The sequence below is a fragment of the Mercenaria mercenaria genome, chromosome 14 (genome assembly GCF_021730395.1).
Source record: "Mercenaria mercenaria strain notata chromosome 14, MADL_Memer_1, whole genome shotgun sequence".
In the NCBI taxonomy this organism is placed as follows: domain Eukaryota; kingdom Metazoa; phylum Mollusca; class Bivalvia; order Venerida; family Veneridae; genus Mercenaria; species Mercenaria mercenaria.
Window position 1 is genome coordinate 57,435,501 of NC_069374.1, and position 21,241 is coordinate 57,456,741.

A 21,241-nucleotide genomic window follows, 5' to 3' on the forward strand; every position below is an offset into this window, starting at 1 on the left:
ACCTTGTGTATGCGATAGAAGCTGTACTTTTATCTGATCTGCATGAATTTTGGTCAGAATAATTGCCTTGATAATATCTAGGTAAGTCTGAATATTGGCTATCTTGAATCAAAAACTAGGGCATTAGGTCATATCAAAGAAAAAGCGTGTGTATGCAATAGGGACTGCATTTTACACAAATCTTCATGAAATTTGATGTGAATGTTTGTCTGGATGAAATCTAGATCAAGTTTAATGTGGGTGATATGGGTCAAAAACTAGGTCATCCGGTCAAATTAAAAGAAAATGTAGGGTAGTATTTTACAGGGCATATTCTTTAAATTTAGTCAAAATTGTTGCCCTTGATAATGTACAGAAGGAGTTTGAATATGGATTATCTGGGATTAAAAACTAGATCACTAGACCAAATAAAAAACCTTGTGTATGCAATAGAGGCTGTATTTTTCAACTGATCATCATGAAATTTTGTCAGAATGATTAAACTGTCAGATGATGAAATCTAAGTCAATTTTGAGATGGGTCATCTGGGGTCAAAAACTAGAAAAGGCCCGTTAACGAAGTTATTTCATTATCTTCCCAAAATACGTTTGCGTTTTTAGTATGTACATGCAAATTGCAAACATTTTTGTTTACTTTTTGCGACCTGTCAAAATGGGTTCAAATCGTAGAATGAATGAATATTATATCCGAAGACGTGTTTTGATTTTTTTTGTAACTGTCGCAGGGTAAAGTATACACTGTCTGTAGTTTATGTTTTCTGTATGTTTATGGTATATATGTCCCTTATTGTCTTCCGTAGTCATATTATTGTGATTGGCCCGTAATCGTCGCATATTTGTGTATTTCTACGTAATTTAGAAGATTGTTGTTGATGCTTAAACATTTATTTACATTTTGCCATTCAACGTTTTGGCTATTTCTATGTATTGGCACTTGGAATGAAATATTGATGGCGAAGGTCACAGATTTTGTTGCTGAAAAATACATTATTTATTAGCGCATATTTGTGTATTTCCAGCCCCGTAATCCCTTGATCCGAGTCTCAAACTCATATGAGCAGACAAAACCTAGCGTAATTTAGGACTGCGACAAATGGCACCCAACATGGGACTTGGGCAGCCAAGGAAGTACGAGGACGACCAGGAGTGGTATTTTCCGAGTAACGTCACTGTACTGTACAGTTTACACAGGAGATTTCCCGCAATTTATAAGTATCAAAACAAAACGGGTGAATGTATACACTGTGTAAAATAAAGCTTCTGGATTAAATTTGGTAATAGATAGGCCTAAACAATGAAAGATAATATTATTTTAAAATGAATATAACCATAGCTATGCATGTTACCAGTGAAATGGTGGAGTTTGAAAGTGTGTAAAGACATTACACATTGAACCTACATATATACATGTGTGGCCTACATTATTTCTCAGGATGACAGCTGTCACTAGTGTCAACCAATGATTTAAAACTTCAGTGAATGGATAGTGCTTTGAAAATAAACTGCAAATAAACATTGAGGATTTGAGAGAGTTATTTAGAATTGCATAAGAATTTTATTGTTGTTTACATGTATGTTTTTAGCTCACCGTCCGTCAACAATTTCTTGTCTGCACGATAGTGGTTTCATTAATGATTTAATTTTAACCAAACTTGCACACAACTTGTATCACCATAAGATCTTGGTTCCTTTTTTGAACTGGCCAGATTCCATGATGGGTTCCAGAGTTATGGCCCCTGAAAGGGCCAGAATTAGCTATTTTGACCTTGTCTGCACAATAGCAGCTTCATTTATGATTTTATTTTAACCAAACTTGCACACAACTTGTATCGCTATAAGAGCTTGGTTCCTTTCTTGAACTGGCTAGATTCCATTATGGGTTCTAGAGTTATGGCCCCTGAAAGGGCCAGAATTAGCTATTTTGACCTTGTCTGCACAATAGCAGCTTCATTTATGATTTAAATTTAATCAAACTTGCACAAAACTTGTGTTGCCATAAGATCTCAGTTCCTTTGTCGAACCGGCCAGATCCCCTATTGGGTTCCAGAGTTATGGCCCCTGAAAGGACCAAAATTAGCTATTTTGACCTTGTCTGCACAATAGCAACTTCATTTATGATTTGATTTTAACCAAACTTGCACACAACTTGTATCACCACAAGATCTTGGTTCCTTTTTTGAACTGGCCAGATTTCTTCATGGGTTACAGAGTTATGGCCCCTTAAAGGTCCGAAATTGGCTATTTTGGCTTTTGCAGCCATATAGAGACTTCATTTATGGTTTTATTTGATACAGACTTCCAAAATATCTTCAACAACAATAAATCATGACAAATCAGATCCAGTCGTAGTATCCAGAGTTATTTTATATCTGATTACCTTCCCTGACTGTAGTCAAAATGGATTTATATCAGTAAGTACTTATAGGACTTATTTGAAATTTCATTATTGTCATTAGTTGGACTGAGCCAATCAGGGTAGGTAATATGGACTGATTTTATGTCAAATGATCTCCCTTTATTTCAAATTAAAATGGGTATATTTCCGTAACTAATGAAGATACTGATCTGAAATTTCATTTATGTCAACAGATTTATTTGGCAGATCCTTCTTTTGTTCACTTACAATAATTTTCTTTTTGATTACTTCCCTTTTACGTTACTATAAATAGCTTATTTTTAGTAACTTTTTTATTATTGGCCGTAGGGAAAACCCGAGACCACTTTTCTGTGGTACAACATGGTACCTCCATTTTTTAGGTGTATTTTGACATATCTGTACCTTGTAAGAATTTTGTTTTTCTGTTTGGTTAAATTTCTTACTTTGTTGTTCCTGTCCTTTGGACTTAGATATTTTTTCTGAGGACCTTCTTGTCCTCAAGTGCAATGATAACAGGTGAGCGATATAGGGCCATCATGGCCCTCTTGTTTGTGTTTGAGATCAATTTACATTTCATTCTGTAATCATTTTCAGGTGTGTATCATGTATCAGTGTTGTGTGAAATTGGTCACAAGTCACAAGGTGTTGGGCAGTCTGTACACAAGCATGACAAGACAGGCTTCTGTTGATTCTTTTCTTTTGGTTGTCGGTGAGAAATATAACTAACAATATCCAGATATCATACATTGATCATAGCCAAATAAATGAATGCCCTGTACATATGCCCGTATGATAATCATACAGCTTGTAGAGTGTATCTGAAATAGTTAGGTTAGTTAACCAGTGTAACAGATAAGCTTTGGTATAGAACATATTCACTGGAAACTAGTTCAATGTAGATTATGTTGTAAAATTTGTATTTTACGAGGATTGTTCAAATATGAATGCTTCTAGAACGTAATGCGAAAATCACAAAGAAATTAAGATTATCGGTAGAGGAACATGTTAGCTTTATATTGATACAACACCCATTAAAATCCGTTCACTTTACCTGTGTCTATCGCTCGCTAAACATTGCCTACTCGTGTATACTAATACAAAAATGGTTGGAAGAAGGTTAGCGTACGCAGTTGAAATACGGCCCTATATAAGTAAGAGAATCGTTTTATTCTTGGCATAGGGTGTAAAGACATTTTTGATGAAATATGTTCTGTTTATGGGCATACTGAAATATCGTTTTCGACAGTTATTCGTTGGTTCAAGAAATTCAAATGTGGGTTAGTTTCAACAGAAGATGCACCACATGGCCGTCGGCCGAAAACAGCAACGTCTGCAAAGATGGTTGCTAGAGTGAAAAAAATAGTTGCTACTGACGCATGATATACCGCTAGGCAAATAGCTAGTATGGTTGGTTTCTCATTAAGAGCAGCTCCTACACTTCTGAAACGTAATTTGAAAATAAGAAAGATCTGTGCTGGATGGATTCCCCATCTGTTGACAGATGAGCAGAAAAAGGCACGCGTGAAATGCGCAAAATTGTTGCTTAAACAGTTTCCAAACTACAATGCACGGTCTTTCGCAAATGTCGTCAATAGTGACGAGACATGGGTTCACTTTTTTGGGCCCAAACGAAAGATTCAGAACAAAATATGGGCAACAAGGTCTGGCAAAACCATGCATTTCAAAGCGGACCATGAGTGTCAAGAAGGTAATGTATGCCATATTCTTCACAACTCAGGTTCCTGCCATTCAGGCTGTTGTACCTAAAGGTAAATCCTTAAATGCGAAGTTTTACAAGAATAAAATTCTTCCAAAACTGAAGAAATATTTCGAAAATCGAAAACCCAACGAGCTTAGGAATGTCACCCGTTAATATGAGTCCATTATAGACTTTAACATCCTTAGGAGAGAGTTTCGACAAATTGAACATGACTTCAAAGCACACAAACCAGCTTCACCTGTTACTACATATCCTCTTGTCCCTGCTGCTACATTTTTTTTCTGTCCCTCCTGTCCCTGTTACTGGATTTTCTCCTGTCCCTTCAGTCCCCTGTACTCAAAAGAAAACCTGTTCCAGAAATACCCTGTTATTGTACCCCCCGACATCAAAGTTGTAAGGGGGGGGGGGTATACTGGTTTCAGGTTGTCTGTCCGTCTGTCCGTCTGTCTGTCTGTCCGTCTGGCCGTCTGTCCGTAGACGCAATCTTGTGCGCACCATCTCTCCTTATCCCCTTCACAGAATTTAATGAAACTTCACACAAGTGATCAGTACCAACAGTAGTTGTGCATGGGGCATGTTAGGTTCTTTTAGAAAAAAAAATTGCAGAGTTATGGGACTTTGTTTTTTTGTTACTATACTATATACATGGACACAATCTTGTGCGCACCATCTCTCCTCATCCCCTTGACACAATTTAATGAAACTTCACACAAGTGATCAGTAACAACAGTAGTTGTGCATGGGGTATGTTAGATTCTTTCAGCGACAAAAATTGCAGAGTTATGGGACTTTGTTTCTTGTTAACATACTATGTACATACAGTCTGCATATGCAATCTTGTGCGTGCCTTATCTACCAAACCCTTACACACAATTTAATGAAACTTCACACAAGTGATCAGTACATGTACCAACCCTAGTTGTGCATGCTGCTTATTACATTCTTTGAGATAAATATTTTGCATAGTTATGGGACTTTGTTTTTTCTTTCTATACTGTATACATACAGTCTATATACATACAGTCCATAATTATGCAATCTTGTGTGCGTCAAATTGCAATGTACTGTGTCAGTGCATGCGGGGGGTACATTCATCACCTTTAGTGATAGCTCTAGTTTAAATATGTCTGCTGTTGAGAGTAAAATTCTTCAAAAGATGAAAGAATTAACCCTTCAGGTGAAAAGGACTACATCATAGTTGAGATTGTCGAGAAAGAACTCGCCCAGCTGAAGAACGAGAAGAGTGACAGTTCCCACGGTAGCAGTGAAAGTTGGCGACGGCGCTATGGTAACAGGCACACACATAACAAGTTTCAGAATGCAGGAAAGCCGGAAGAGAAGAAAAAAAGTCTGACACTGAATCTTCACCCAAGGAAGATTTAAACGAGCCCAGACCTTCCAAAAAGGGCTAGTAGAAGGTCAAGAATTTGCAGACGGCCCTACTATTGTTCTATTGGTTGGTCGCTCTAATCAGTCTGAAATTGTTTTTAAACGCCATCATTGTCAGACGTTGATTGACACTGGAGCCATGTGTGAATCTTTCTTCGAATCACTAGAACCTTCTCCTGAGATATTCGGTTTAGAAGATTTTGCCCCTGACATTACAGTTGAAATAATTCCAAGGTCCTTTATATAGGTTATGCTTTTCTTGATTTTTTGTTGCTTCTTTGAACTCAAGTTCTATAACCGTGCCAGTGTTAACAGTTTCTAGACACAGTTTACTCAGCAACAGTTCCAGGTATTGTCGGCACGAATGTTATAAGACATTTACATTCTGTCATTACACAGGAACATGTTCTCCTTTGTTGGATGCAGGCTTTTTCTAATATTTCATATGTGCAGTCAGTGCCGGTGAAAACTTACACTCGTAAGCCTATCACGATTCAGTCCTATCAGATGTGTACAGTTACCGGGAAGGTGGAAAACGTTGGTGAGATGAAATTTGGTGTTATTGAAACACTAGATTCGTCACATTATCTGAACGTGTGTCCAAGGGTTGTTAATGCTCGCCCGAGGAAAACTTTTTCTAGAATCCTTGTAAGGATTTGCAACTTGTCAGCACGGCCAGAGGTGGTTAACCCTACGTCAGTGCTTTGTTGTCCCCCCCCCCCCCCCCCCCCCAGCGCATTGATGAGATTATCGATTCTCTCGCTGGCTCTAAGTATTTCACAAAAAAAGATCTCCGATCACAGTATTATTAAGTCCCATTTCGAGAATCTGACAAACCCAAAACAGCTTTTTCAGCAGTTTTCCTCGGTTTCTTTGAATGTAAATGGATGGCATTGCGCTCCCAAATGCCTCTGCAACCTTTCAGAGGTTGATGTAGCGTTGTATAGGTGAGCTTAACTTGAAATAATTTCTCACCTATTTGGATGATATCATTATTTTCAGTGATACTGCTGAAAATTATTTTCAGAGACTTGAATCTGTTTACACTAGACTGAAACTCAAAGGTTCCAAGTGTGATTTTTTCAGCTAGAAGTGAAGTATATAGGTCACGTTTTCAGTAAGGACGGTGTGATAACTAATCCTGAAATGATCTCTTGCAAGTTCCGAGATTTATCAAAGACCTTCGTTCCTTTCTTGGTGTCGCAGGATATTATAGATGTGTGATTAACCTTCAACTCTTTGGCATTGGGGTCCAAAACAACAAGAAGCTTTTGAGATCATCATTGGAAAGCTCACTTCAGCACCTATTCTTACATATGCCATTTTTTCTCAGCCTTTCTTTAACATCGATGCTGGTAGTCTTGATCTTAGAGCAGTCCTTTATCAGAAGGTCGACGGTATTTGAAATGGTTGTCTCTTATGCCAGTAAGAGGTTGAGACCGATCGAACGGAATTACTCCCCCCATAAGCTCGATTTTCTTTCTTTGAAAAGGGAAATGATAGACAAATTCCATAATTACCTATATGGAAACCAATTCCTGGTCCGCACCGACAATGATTCTCTTACATATGTCTTCACTTCTGCTTAGCTTGATGCTCAGTCTTATCGTTGGTTGACATCTTTTTCTGCTTTTTGTTCTCTTTTCAGTATCGGTCTGGAATAAGCAATGTGGATGCTGATGTCTTATCCCGATTACCAGGTTTGAAGAGACTAGCAGTGGAGAAACCAAGATTCTTTACCCCCGATGTTCTGAAGGCTTTGTTTCAAATTACTCTTGCTGATGTCTGTGAACTTCCTGCAGTTGGGTGTATTTTTGTTTCTCAAAAGGTGCATGATACCTCTCCTGCTGAAAACGTTTATGTTGGGTCTTATCTTAGTTATATAGACTGGCAGGTCGAACAGTCTAAGGACATATATATATCACGATTGGTCAGTATAGTCCAGTCTGGTCACAAACTTACAAGTCGTTAGAGCTGCATGGAAACAGATTCTGTCAGGCAGTATTTGCAAGAGTGGACTACCCTTTTCATCAAAGACGGTATTTTGTACAGAAAATATTCTTTTTGTGGAAATCTTGTGGTCCAGCCTGCTTTGCCTAGTATGTTCTATGACATCATATTTACAAGTCTCTATGATAAAACACAGGTTTTTCTGGCCAGGATTAGACAAGTTTGTTTGACAAGCCAGTCCGCGAGTGCCCCTAGATGTGTGCGTCGTAAGACTTCAGTAGGGAAAACCATCCCTCTCGTTTCTGAGCAATCTACTTTTCCCCTTGAACTTGTCTGTATGAACTTTTTGTCGCTTGATGTGGGTATGAGCACATTCTGGTCATTACACACCATTTCACTCGTTTTGGTTAAGCCATTCCAACTAGAAATCAAACAGCTAATAATACGGCTAAGATTCTCTTTGAACAATTTGTCTGCCATCACGGCTTCCCAAACCGCTCACACAGCGACCAAGGACGAAACTTCGAAAGTGCCGTCATCAAGGAACTGTGTAAGCTGACCAATGTGGAGAAAAGTAGGACTACTCCCTATCATCTACAAGGTTATAGCATGCCTGAGCGGTTTAATTAAACCCTCTTGAACATGTTCGGACATTGGACGACTCCAAAATGTCTAACTGGAATGCACATGTACCGGTATTAGCGCATGCCTACAATTCTACCCGACATGAAAGCACGAGGCTTACACCTCAGTTTCTTATGTTCGGTAGGCATTCACGCTTTGCCATCGATGCCTTCCTTGGCATCAAGCCCGATGATCCTGGAAAATGATCGAGTCATTCCAACTATGTTCGAGACTTGCAGACACGCTTGAACTTTGCCTACAAGGTAGCCTCCAATGAATCTAAACGGCAAGCCCGCCGACACAAGTGTCGTTATGACCTTCGGGTTCAAGAAGCAAAGACTGGGGCAGGTGATCGAGTTTTTGTGAGAAATGTGGGTCTCAAAGGCAGGAACAAGCTCGCTGATAAATAGAACAAAGATGTTTATATAGTTCAATCTCATCCAAATTCTGATGAATCTGTGTTTGTAGTGAAAAATGAACACCAAAAACAGTTGTTAGGAACTTTCTCCTGCCTTTTATAGGACTTCCTCTCCATAAACCTAAAACTTCCTGTCCTACTGATCATCCATCTATACATTCTTCTGGCCCTAGTTTAGAATCTTTGGTCACAGATTCGCACAAGGACAATTCTACTGAAGTTTCTCCAGTTGTCAAAAATAGCCAATTTATTTCTTAAAACAAACACGATTTGTCGCCATTTTGTGTTTGCTATAATTTTTATTCGCGTGAAGTCAAAATGGCGTCTGTCTATACGGTTCGCGCTTTCTGTAGTTATATGTTAAATTGATTAGAAATAAAAAAGAAAATAAATTAATTTAGAAATAAACCTCCAGTATTGTCACTTACGAAACTTTAAAGGAATACCATCATCAATGTCGAAAAACCTCTTACCAAAAAGGAAGCACAAAGCCGGTAGTAGTGATCTTGATGAGAAGTGTAGGTTGCGGAAGGTCTGCTTTGTTTGTAATAAAGCGAGTGATTTAGCGCGAGGCTGTAGACAAGGCAGCAAGGTTCCAGTACCGAAGAGTTGCTTTATTTGCCATAAATCCGGACATATAGCCAGAGATTGTAAACAGATGAGATCAGTTCATTCAAAGAGTGAACAGAAGGTAGCAGCGCTGTTTGTTCAAATGGAAGAGGAAAACAACCCATTGAAAAAACAACACAGAGGACGATAAATTGAAGTTAGTAAGTGGGGAATCAGTACCAAATCTAGCAGGAGTTTGTATCTTTGATCTGTTAGAAGGAGAGAGGCACTTAGAGATATAGAGAGGATTTATAGGAACCAAAAAGGTGAAAGCGTCGAGGGACACTGGATGCGAATTATCTGCTGTCAGACGAGAGTTAGTGATTGTAGAACTGTTTCTAGGCAAATATTCATGATCACTATTGACGGGGATACCAAAGTTGTGCCTAAGGCAAAGATGTGGGTTGACACACAATTTTACATTGGGGAACTTGAGGCAATGGTACCAAAATCATTGATTTGTGAATTAATCATCGAAAATATTCCTAGTGTACTCGACAAACCAGATCCTGAATGGATAAAGAAGAATGAGAGTAATCATTAGCTGCTGTCATGACGACAGAGCAGTGCAGAAAAGTAGAGTTACCATTGAAAGCATTGAATGTTCTAAAACCTTCTTATGAGACCGAAGTTAATGTGGAGACAATAAAAACATCACAGAAAGAAGATGAAACTTTGCAGAAATTATCGGATTTAGCAAAGAAAGAAGACATGTACGAAACCAGTGGAGGTGCTAAATACAAATATGCCAAAAGAAGCGGAGTGTTAAATAGGATATACATTCAGACAAAATGCCCCTATGATTATGAAGCTAAACAGATTGTCGTTCCATTAAACCTGCGGAACAATGTTACGGAATTTGCACACGAATCTATTGTTCGAGGACTTTTATCAACAAAGAAAACAGAAGACAGGATAAAGTCCAGTTTCTATTGGCCAGGGATTACTAGTGAAGATGGACGGTCTTGCCGATCTTGTGACACATACCAGAAGACTATTCCGAAAGGCCGAGTGAAAAAGGTTCCTTTAAGAGACATGTCAGTAATAGACGAACCCTTCCACAGAGTTGCCATAGGTTTGATAGGACCGATAACACCTGTTTCTGACAGGGGAAACATATATATCAACAGTTGTGGATTACCTATGTTACTCGATATCCAGACGCAGTGTCATTACCAAGAATTGATACAGAAAGATTAGCAGAGGCACTACTTGACATATTTTCCAGAGTAGGTCTGAAATTTTAAGTGACAGAGGCAGCCAGTTTACATCTGACCTTATAAAAGAAGTAAGCCGCCTTATATCAGTGAAGCAACTCTTCACCTCGCCATACAACGGATTATGTGAGCGCATGAATGGAGTTCTGAAAACCTTGTTGAAAAAGATGTGCCAGAAAAGACCTAAAGATTGGGATCGATACCTCTCAGCAGTATTGTTCGCGTACATGGAGAAGTGCCACAATCCAGTACAGGATCCACTCAATTTGAACTTTCATATGGAAGAACAGTGCATGGACCAATGGATGTTTTAAAAGAGATATGAGCAGTGAAAGAAAATCCTGGGACATAGAACACATATCAATATGTACTCAACTTTAATGAACGGTTAGAAGAAACGTGCAAGATAGCAAAGGAAAATCTGAACAGAGCTCAGAAGACATACAAACATTATTACGACAAGAAAGCTCGTAAGCGAGTGTTACAAATTGGCGACAATGTTCTGCTTCTACTTCCGACATATAAGAACAAGATGATGTCACAATGGGAAGGACCTTATGAAGTTGTCGAGGTGATCAACAGAATTAATTACAGAATAAGAGTCGGCGACAGAACAAGAACGTTCCATATAAAATTGCTTAAGAAGTATGAAGAACACCCAGGGGCGATTGAAGCGAGTGTGGCAATAACAGAAAAAGATAATAAAATTCAAGATGGAGCAATTGATGATGAGAGTATCTTTGAGTTAATGGCAGACAATATCAAGAATGAGAGGACAGCCGAAGCAACACTAAATCATAAGAAGACATACAAGCGGAATAAATGATGATTTCGTTCGGAAGGGGCTTCTTCTTCACTAACTTCTTCCGAGAAGTATGTCATCCGAGCCAGGAGGAAGTCAGCACTAAACCCTTATGCTGCACCATTTTATCCTTTTAGAACTGTTCGAAACAGAAAGCCGCCAAAAATGGTAAACATCTACAGATTGGGTTAGAGAGTCAGATAAAATTACAATATGTTTGACAGTGTTGTTTTAGATTCATTTCAGTATAGTGTGCATTGCACACTATGATCATTTTAAATGTACAGAATTTTTCCTTGTATGATAAGCTTGGTGGATATGGTGAAGTTAGTAACCTTATTACAGTGTGAGAGTTGTATTGTTTTAAAGATGATTAAAAGATAACTTGTAGAGGGTACAGTATCCTCGGAATACGCATGACAGTAAATGACAGTAAGCGATTTAGACCATTGTGATAGTTTGAAAGTGTTTGCGAACAAAATATTGTTGCAAACGTGTGCTATATATAGATAGAAATACATCACTTAAAACAAATTGAAATTGTCGTACAGGCGGAATAATTTCATCAAATATAATTTTGATGGTGATGACATGATTTTCGTGATTACAAGGTCCTCATGACGTACAAATGGAAAACCTAAGGTTCCATTCTAATTGTGCACAGATATTGTTGACATTCGTTTTACAGATTTAAGTAACATCTGTGAAAAATATCGATGTTACTCTTTATAGTGCATCAATAATACCTTTCTGATTGTTTCAATTTTTGATTAAATGAAAGGTATTAGACTTATGAGCATTTTAGGCTTGATGCTCATATGGAAACATAACTACGGTAAACCTAGAAATGGTTTCGCGCTATTTAATTTAGCGACTTTCGTGGTTGATGTGTATCCGCGAGTTTTGTAGCCGCGAACCAGCCAGCTACCATGATGCGAAAGTTTATAGTTTTCATTGTACATGACAAGAATGCTGCGATTTGCCGTTTATTTTCTGAGCCGGTAATAAAATCTTGCTTAGCATCTGAAAAGTTTTACATGATCTTTTTTATTAACTGAGATGTTTAATAATGTAGAAATTTCTTATTAACGTGCATTCGCGGTGCTACGAATCGCAATTTAACGAAATACCGGTATACTACGAAAGAGTGTTGTGGTCCCGGCTGCATTCCTTCTTATTTCTATGTTACAAAGTCGCGTTTTTACGAAAAAGCAATTTTACGAAAAAATGCGCTACTACGAATGTATTGTTATGCCCTTCAAGCCTGTTTACAACTTGTTTTAGTTGCGATTTTAAGAATATTTGTATTGTCTAAGTTTTCACACCTTCCATAACGGCGTGAAAAACGCTTAAGAGTGGAAAGTGTCACTATCAGTTAGCTGGGCGTAAACAGTAATTGAAATGAGAAAACTTAGAAATTGGATTTGGCATTTAGCCTACACAACGTTGAAGTACGCGCATAAACATAGGAGTCAATGGTATGTACATGTAAAAGGTCTTGGCTAAACCTGTCACATTGCTTCGAAAACGTCTCGGTAGGTATTACTATCTCGCGGTAAACATTTTCCTTAATTACCCTCTCATGAATGCAATATCTATAAAACATAACCGTGATATTTGGTTATCATGTTAAATACACGGATTACTTTAAACGACAATATAGTGATGGTACCTTTTCAAAGCATTTCCTTTCCGACTGAATGCATTTTATATTCATAAAAAGGTATATGCTCGTATACTAGGTCAAGATACACATAAACACCATTGTTCAGACATGATTTCGCGCTGATCAGAGCAGACAAAAGGCCTGTACTATGCATCGTGGATAGTTATTTAAACGCACGTTTCATCAATATGTCCCCGTTTTGATGCTTTTGGTGGAAATTAAAGAGAAGTACGCTTGCCTGTCAGTGTCTTTCCTATTTGAGCACAAAACCTAATGACAGCACGTTGTTCCGTGCATTTTGACGTCAGCTTCTTTTAAATAAACAATTATTGGTATTGTTTTCATCCCTCATCACATTTTCCGTGTTCATGACGTCATACTTTTGGTGCATTTAACTTACACAGAAGTTAATAATGGACCAGGTTATACCAAACAAAGAACCACTAATAACTCATAACACTTCGTGTGCCGCTGTAATCTTATGTGTCTTGTCTTGAATGTACCCTCATGTACATTTACATAATTGGATCTAAAGGTCTTTACAACTTAGAGCTAAGATTGGTTTGAGCACTAACTTAGTACTCGCCACAGTACTAAATTTATTTCAAGTCTGAACTATGTAATTCTATAGAGTCATGTTTAGCTTATGAGATATTAAGCTCGCGCTGCGTATTGTCGCGCGTTGTATCGCATGTTTGTCTTGAGTCGACCTGACATTCGTTACACAACAACCCGTGGGCCAGAAATTGTTAATGGAGGAGGAGTGAGGGGGCACCAGTTTAAAACAAAAGCGTAACCGGCGACGTGGGTAGGTACGAGGTTCCTCTATCCGTATTTGCGGGAAACTTTTTTATGTACAGGTATGAAATGCTGGCCCCCCACCCATACCCAACCCCCACAAACATACAACATCATTACCAAATCGTATTTAGTTAGAAGAAACCTCAGAATATTTCTGTCCTAAAACACTGGCCCTATTACAAAATAATAAATATTTTTCTTGCGTGACTGTTCAAGCAAAGTGTGGAACTCAGGTGAGTGATCTAAGGCCAACAAGGCCCGCTTGTTGCTATACCTAACAACACTTATCATTATGATAATTATTTGTTAATAAAACTACATAAACCTGTTAATTTTTCTTCTCTCAAAAAAGTAAATATACACAAGGAATTGATAGTCATAGTGTCAAATAGAAAGTGCGACATATAGCGGTGGTTGCGACATTTAACGTCAACCTTGCGACATTTAACGGTAGTTGCGACATTTAGATGCGTTGCGACATTTAACGTTGCCACACTGTTTATCGTAGTTTTAGTCTTATACTTTCGGTAGCAGATTGCGTTGCTGAGTATCTAATTATTTAGTATTTATATTAGCTTTCTAAAATGAGTGCAGCTACACATGGACCCCTTCATTTCACTTCACTGACAAGTCTGATTAGGTGTTAGTCTGATTTCTCGGCACTGTCCCGGTCTATCCGGCGTACAGTGATTTTCACCGGACTTAGCTACAAATAATATACTCGTATTTTCGCGATATTAATTCGGATAAACATTTCAAAATTTGTGTTTATCAACAATGAAAGAAGATTGTTTGTTTGTTCTGGGTTTAACGCCGTTTTTCAACAGTATTTTAGTTATGTAAAGGCGGGCAATTAACCTAACCAGTGTTCCTGAATTCTGTACCAGTACAAACCTGTTCTCCGGAAGTAACTGCCAACTTCGCCACATGAATCAGAGGTGGAGGAGTAATGATTTCAGACACAATGTCATTTATTAAATAGTCACGGAGAACACACGCCCCGCCCAAGGATCGAACTCGCGACCCCGCGATCCGTAGACCGACGCTCTACCTACTGAGCTAAGCGGTCGGTTTATGAAGAAAAAAATATAATTCAAGAAATATTTGCTTTCTTGTCTAAACAGGACAGAATAGAAATCAGTAAAGGCTGGAAGTTTTGGTTTTTTAAAGCTCACGGAGCATTCGTTGTTTTAAGGACCGGCGAGATTTTTTTCTCTTGTCGTTCATGCGACCAGGAAATCCCCTTGGGAGGGAAACAAATTGAACCAAAGAGAATGGGCGTATTCGACGGCTGTAGCTTCAGAGCTTATTTTTCATTTGTCTTTTAAATCAACATATATCGGAGCTAATAAACAGCAGTCATCCTCGTCTAACTTTTTATCGAAATATAATGTACTAGTATGCATGCAATTATAATCAACACACGTACCGCTGTGAAATACGATAAAATGTTGAAAATGTGTTTCTTAAATATACCAGTAGATAAGGGATTAGTTCATGATTTGTTTAAGATGGCAGTATTTGGTATTGAAATAGGAACAAAATTTGTACATTCAACAATAATAAAATATAGTTATACCAAATAACAGGAAGAGGTCTTACTTAATGTGCTACTCCGTTTCTACTTGAAAAATAAAACCGTGATAATTAACTTAGTATCCGCAAATTTTCCAAATGAGATCAGGCGGTTATATTCCGCATGCCATTTTATTACAAATGTATACAAGCCACAATTTCCAGAGTTTAATCACAACTAATGAAAATTAAGACTGCAAATAGTGACTGTTTGAAGTCGTTTAAATAAAAAAAAAATACTCGAAATCACTTACTTTGAAGATACAAGCTATTGATTTAATAGGGTTACTGTCACATAACGTCATGAGTTTCTGTTGTAGTTATTAATTATTTTGGCCTTATTTAACAATTAAGTGTCAAACCAGAGACAGGTGTACGTAACTGTCCATAAAAGTGTAAAAACAAACACCTTTAGTTGTTGTGAATGTTGTATACACCATGTTCCGTTTCTGAATAGACACTAGGACATTAGATTTGTATGACACACTACACAATTAACTGGATGGCATGATACCTGGAGATTTGGTATCTTTTGATAGACATCGTCGTCTAAATTAATTTGAACGAAGATAATTCAATTTATAAGATTAACATTCAGGATAATATCAAAATAAGACAATAAAGTCCTGTCGAGTATACATTGAAATACCAACAGTTAAAAATAATTAATTTACACGTCGCTTATTTTCGAAATAATAAGAAAAGTTCGCGATTTTCTGGATAGTCCTCGTATATAAAGATAATTTTCGTCACACACCACGATTTTGTTATACGAACAAAAAAGCAATAAAAAATAACGTTTTCAATACAATACTCCAATTGGACCTTTTTCCAGCTTTTAGATTAGAGAAAAACCCAACCGGATTTTTTTCCAATCGTAAATTCGTCCGGGCGGATATTTTTCCATTAAAAACTGTTGGAAAAAAAATCCCATTGGATTTTTGGAAAGTTTTCAGGAGACCGCTCTTTGATATAAATTACGTTTTAATATACAATATATACAATACCCAATTGTTTTTACACACTTTGAACAAACAATATTTCAGCCCGGTTAAAGAGCCAGCACGGGAAATAAATCTGATTTGATTTTCAAAAATTCCAATCGGACACCATATATCCGATTGGAAATAGGATAAATCCGATTGGACAACTTTTTAAATCATCTTTTTTGTACATACGAAAATTTAAAATAATGCGAAACTATATAATTTATTGCTCATTTGCGCATAAACTACCACCTAAGCTGAAATAGAAGTTTCTAAGTCACTTCTAATTAGAAATGAGAGTGAACATTGCCAAAATCCCGGTATTGCAATGATATCCTGGTCGCTGTTATACGCTGTACACTATGACACACTTTTTTCTTCTATAACTATCAGATCGGATGGCATACCAGCCACACTTACTTCGATATCTATACGTCTCAAACAGTCACTGTATAAAGAAAATAAAAATCTAAGTCCTGATCGCCTGTAAATTGTCGTTTTATTAATCCGAAAACTTCAGTGTATGGTAGCGGAATCGGAATAGGCTGTTGCGATTTTTGTTCTTGTGCAACAATGTAACCTGTATATATTTTATGTACAATGAAAAAAGGTGAAGAAAAAAAAAACGATTTAAAGTTCTTGATACCATCTGAGATTCGAATAAGATTTGTAGAAAACCCAGATGTACATATAAAATTGGTATACATGTACTCCGATATGAAAATCACATGTTTAAATACCACTGGTTACGATGTGTAAATATTAAGGTCCGGTATAGCGAAATTTCCTATACTGCGTTCGAACTATGGGATAATATGCAAACATTTTATTTTAGCGGAAATAGGTAAATATGTTAAACACTGACAATAGAAAAATATTGGTTTGAGCTTAGCTATGTTACCGTATGAGAAATAAATGTTATTGTTAAAACACTGTTACCTAAACAAAATTGATCACAAAAAAATCCGTATAGACATATTGGTTTGCTTTCTTGTACAACTATACAGTGATTTGGATTACAAACGGTATATTATGGAACGTAAATTTCACTCACGATCACAAAGTAGGGTAAATTAAAAATGTGTTAAGCATAAGTAACCAATTACCGCGACCATTTGTTATTTGTTTAAGCTATTAAGTTTTAGCGTATTTCGCGACCGGCATATTCCACGAATCTTTGTAGCCGCTAAATCGTCTGTCGTTATAAAACGCGAAATGTAGTGTTCGCGAACGTTTCTATGTTTACAGTAGTCATTGCGATGTTGTGAAAGACATTAACAGAGTTTTAGACTGTACATACCTTCAGGTATACATAGTTATTTGAATCATTAACTGGATTTGAGTTTTGTATATATTCGTTGTAATTGTCATAAGCCTTGCGGTGAATTTAATACGTATTAATTGATATTTAAAAAGTCGGGACGACATTTCCCTGTGAGGAGGAGGATGTCGCAGGGTCAAGTATACACTGTCCGAAGTTTATGTTTTCTGTATGTTTATGATATGTATGTCCCGTATTGTCCTCCGTAGTCATATAATTTTAACTGGTACGTAATCGTCTTCCGTAGTCTGATTGTAGTATTTTGTTATGTTTAAGCATTATTATTTACCCAATACACCTCATATAAACCATATCCAATAGACCAGTCTTTACCCACATCACTCATTCATAATTCACTAACTATGATAACTGACCACATGGATGGGCCTCTCTTCTAATTTTACATTTCCCGGCTAATTTACACAACGCACGCGCACTTGGAGTGGACTATTGATGGCGAAGGCCACAGATTATGTCGCTGACAAATACTTCATTATATTGGCGCATATTTGTGTATTTCCAGACCCGTAATCCCTTGACCCGAGTCTCGCACTCGTATGAGCAGACAAAACCCAGCGTAATTTAGGACTACGACATAACTTTGCTCAGGTGAGATTGTCCGATCGCTCGATGTCCGGCGTCCGTCATCGGTCGTGTGTCGTCTGTCAATATTTGGTTTGTGTATGCAAAAGAGGGTGTATTTTTCAACTGATCTTCATGCAATTTTGTCAGAATGATTCTGATCGAATAAGGATTATCTTGGAGTAATAACTAGGTCACTAGCTCATATCAAAGTAAAAAATTGTATGCAAGTTTTCCCAGGGACTGCATTTTACACCAAATCTTCATGAACTTTGATGTTAATGTTTGTCTGTATGAAATCTAGATCAAATTTAATTGTGGTTCATATGGAGTGAAAACTAGGTCACCAGGTCGAATTAAAGAAAAAAACATTGTGTAATAGGGGCTGCATTTTACACAGGAGATTCATATAATTACATTAAATTCAGAAAGAATTTTAATATGGGTTATCACGAATTAAAAGCTAGGTCACTAGATCAAGTCAAAGAAAAACCTTATGTATGCGATAGAGGCTGTATTTTTCAACTGATCTTAATGCTTTTTGGTCAGAATAATAACCTTAATGAAATCTAAAATATATCGAAAAAAAGTCATCTTGGGTAAAAGCTAGGTCACTAGGTCAAATCAAACAAAAACATTGTGTATGAAATAAAGGTATGTTTCGATTGATCTTCATGAATTTTAGTCAGAATAATTGCCTTGATAAAACCTAAGTCAAATCCGAATATGGGTCGTCCTGGGTCAGAATCTAGGTCAATATGTCAAATCAAATAAAAAACTTATGTATGCAAAAGGGGGTTGCATTTTACACCGGTTCTTATCTAAATTTGATCAGAATGTTTGTTTGGATGAAATCAAGATCGAGGTCGAATAAGGGTAATCTAGGATAAGAAAAGAGGTTTACAGGTCAAATTAAAGAAACCTCTTGTGTATGCAGTAGGGGATGCATTTTAAACTGGATTTTCATTACTTTCAGTCAGAATGATTGCCTTGATGAAATCTAGGCCTGTTCAAATATGGGTCATCTGGGAAACATGTAAACACTGTTTTGATGTGTTTCTCAGGTGAGCAACCTAGGGCCATCTTGGCCCTCTTGTTATCGAGAAAATATTGTTCTAAGTGTTTGCCACAATTCAAAATGTATTTTATGTTATTTTCCGAAGATATTGGTTTCGTACAATTTTAGAAAAGCTTTTATTTTACAGATGAAAAACGTCCTAGTAAATCTTTTTATTTGCATACATATTATTATGAAATACTGCTGAAGTTAACCTTCTGGCAGAACATGTTGTAAAGTTTGATATATTTCTTTTCGTTGCTTTCTTTTAATTTTGGGTGAGACTACTTAATCAAATATTTCTGATTTCTTGTAAATATAATTTCCTCAATTAAATCAATACAATCACTTTTATCACACAGATGCTTATCAGTTGAAATGTCACAAATACATGCGAAAAATCGCAGTTAGTGCTATAAGATATAAATAAATATGGCCATTTTGCCTACTGTAATGATACATGACTTTGTATATAAAAAGGTATTATTTATCAAATACAACAATTCTTACTTTCAATCACGTTAATATTTGAAAGAATAGAAACAAATTGCCAACAAATTATTCTTTTCTCTTTTCAGAAGTGTGATTTGGTATATCATTTCATTCTATGATCCAAAATCGTACCAAATGTATCTGATATAATGTTTTAATACAAATACACGCGTACCATAGAGATAGTCAGGATAAAGGCTTGTTTAATTATGTAAGGTATATAAACTTGAATATCTTTAGCCCGCAGAATAGAAACGGTTTAAATGTGCAAGTTGCTGCCTTACCATCTATCATTTTAAGCTAACAAAGCTCTTGATAATGAACGTTTTCGTACGTGCCATTGGAAGAAATATCTTCCGTTAAATGCAATAGATGATTTATTAAAAAAGTAAGGATTGCTGTATTTGATAAATAATAGCTAAGTCTGACGAAACAGTCTCTTTATTCATTCTGCATAGAACTTAACCGAATTAACTTTAAATGTTTGAAACACGTGGAATATTAGTCATATCTAGAACGTGTCAAACTATAGATCTTTCTATGTCCATATTTTAACAGATTTTTAACATTTGATACTTTCAAATGTCCTTTAGAGCTAAATTAATTCTTATTGATAGCAAATAAATATGCTTTAATTGAACACTTTTTAATTTTACCTAAAGCAATGATTAAATAGATTATTTATGAAGTCTGAAAAGGAATAATACATTAAAGCAAATGACAGTTTAGAACAAAACATAGAGGTAATTATTATCTGTTCGATCCTTACCTATTTGAGCATTATCATAAAGCAATAGATCGAAGGCTCCGTCTAGTCCCGCCCTGCAGACCGTCTCCGTTCCTATATCCCATTTTACAAGCACACTGTTGTTTTGGTAAATATTTACAACAGTCCCAAGGTAACCAGGGCCGCCATCTTGGTCTCCCAGACGCCAGTCTGGACCTCGAATGACTCGAATACCAGGTTTCATTGTAGATTAAGCGTCATTTAGACTGAAAATAACGACTTTTTGAAACTTAGCAGTCGTTGGATTAGCTGTGAGAGTTCCATTTCAACCAAATAAGCAAGTAAAGTTCCATTTCTTTAAGTAATAATTCTTTTGTGTGAGGCATCGCCCCCCATCCATCATCCCCCAACATACATCTTCTTCTCCAAACATCCCCGATCCCAACACCACATACATACACGAAATGTTACATTCAGGTAACTCAAAACAGTTCAACGATAGCTTAAAGAAAGCACATATTAACCTTTTACCTATTTTAAAGCAGACTCAAGCGGAACAAAAGCAGGTTTACATTTTCTAATCTTAATTATAAAAAAAACTAATAGTACTGGCATATATCATTAAAAGATACATTTAGAGTCTTACATCAATAAATATGGGTCATACATAAATGAGGTATTTTATAGTGACGATAGTTTACCTAATAAGATGGGAGAAGAACAATGACGCGAGCAATATTTGTTTCCACATTACCTGTTTACATAAATAATTCATTATATAAATCTCTGGTCCACAGTTGTTTACTAATTTTTGCAGGATAAATGTTGAACAAAAAATAAATTCATTTCTTATGTCATATAATAAAACACTTGCTGAATGGCTCGCCAGTCAATAATCAAAATTATTCCCTCTCATTCCTTCGGGTATA

At 36.8% G+C, this 21,241-nt stretch overlaps 1 protein-coding gene across 1 annotated transcript in view; it reads right to left on the reverse strand.

Annotated features, from left to right (window-relative positions):
* LOC128548201 (E3 ubiquitin-protein ligase MIB2-like) overlaps positions 1-20,566 on the reverse strand; it is a 75,561-nt gene extending 54,995 nt beyond the window's left edge. The window contains exon 1 of the mRNA XM_053522650.1: positions 20,355-20,566. Coding sequence (XP_053378625.1) covers positions 20,355-20,556 — 202 coding nt within the window. The 5' untranslated portion in view covers positions 20,557-20,566. The remainder of the gene's footprint in view (positions 1-20,354) is intronic.
* Positions 20,567-21,241: the final 675 nt, after the last annotated feature.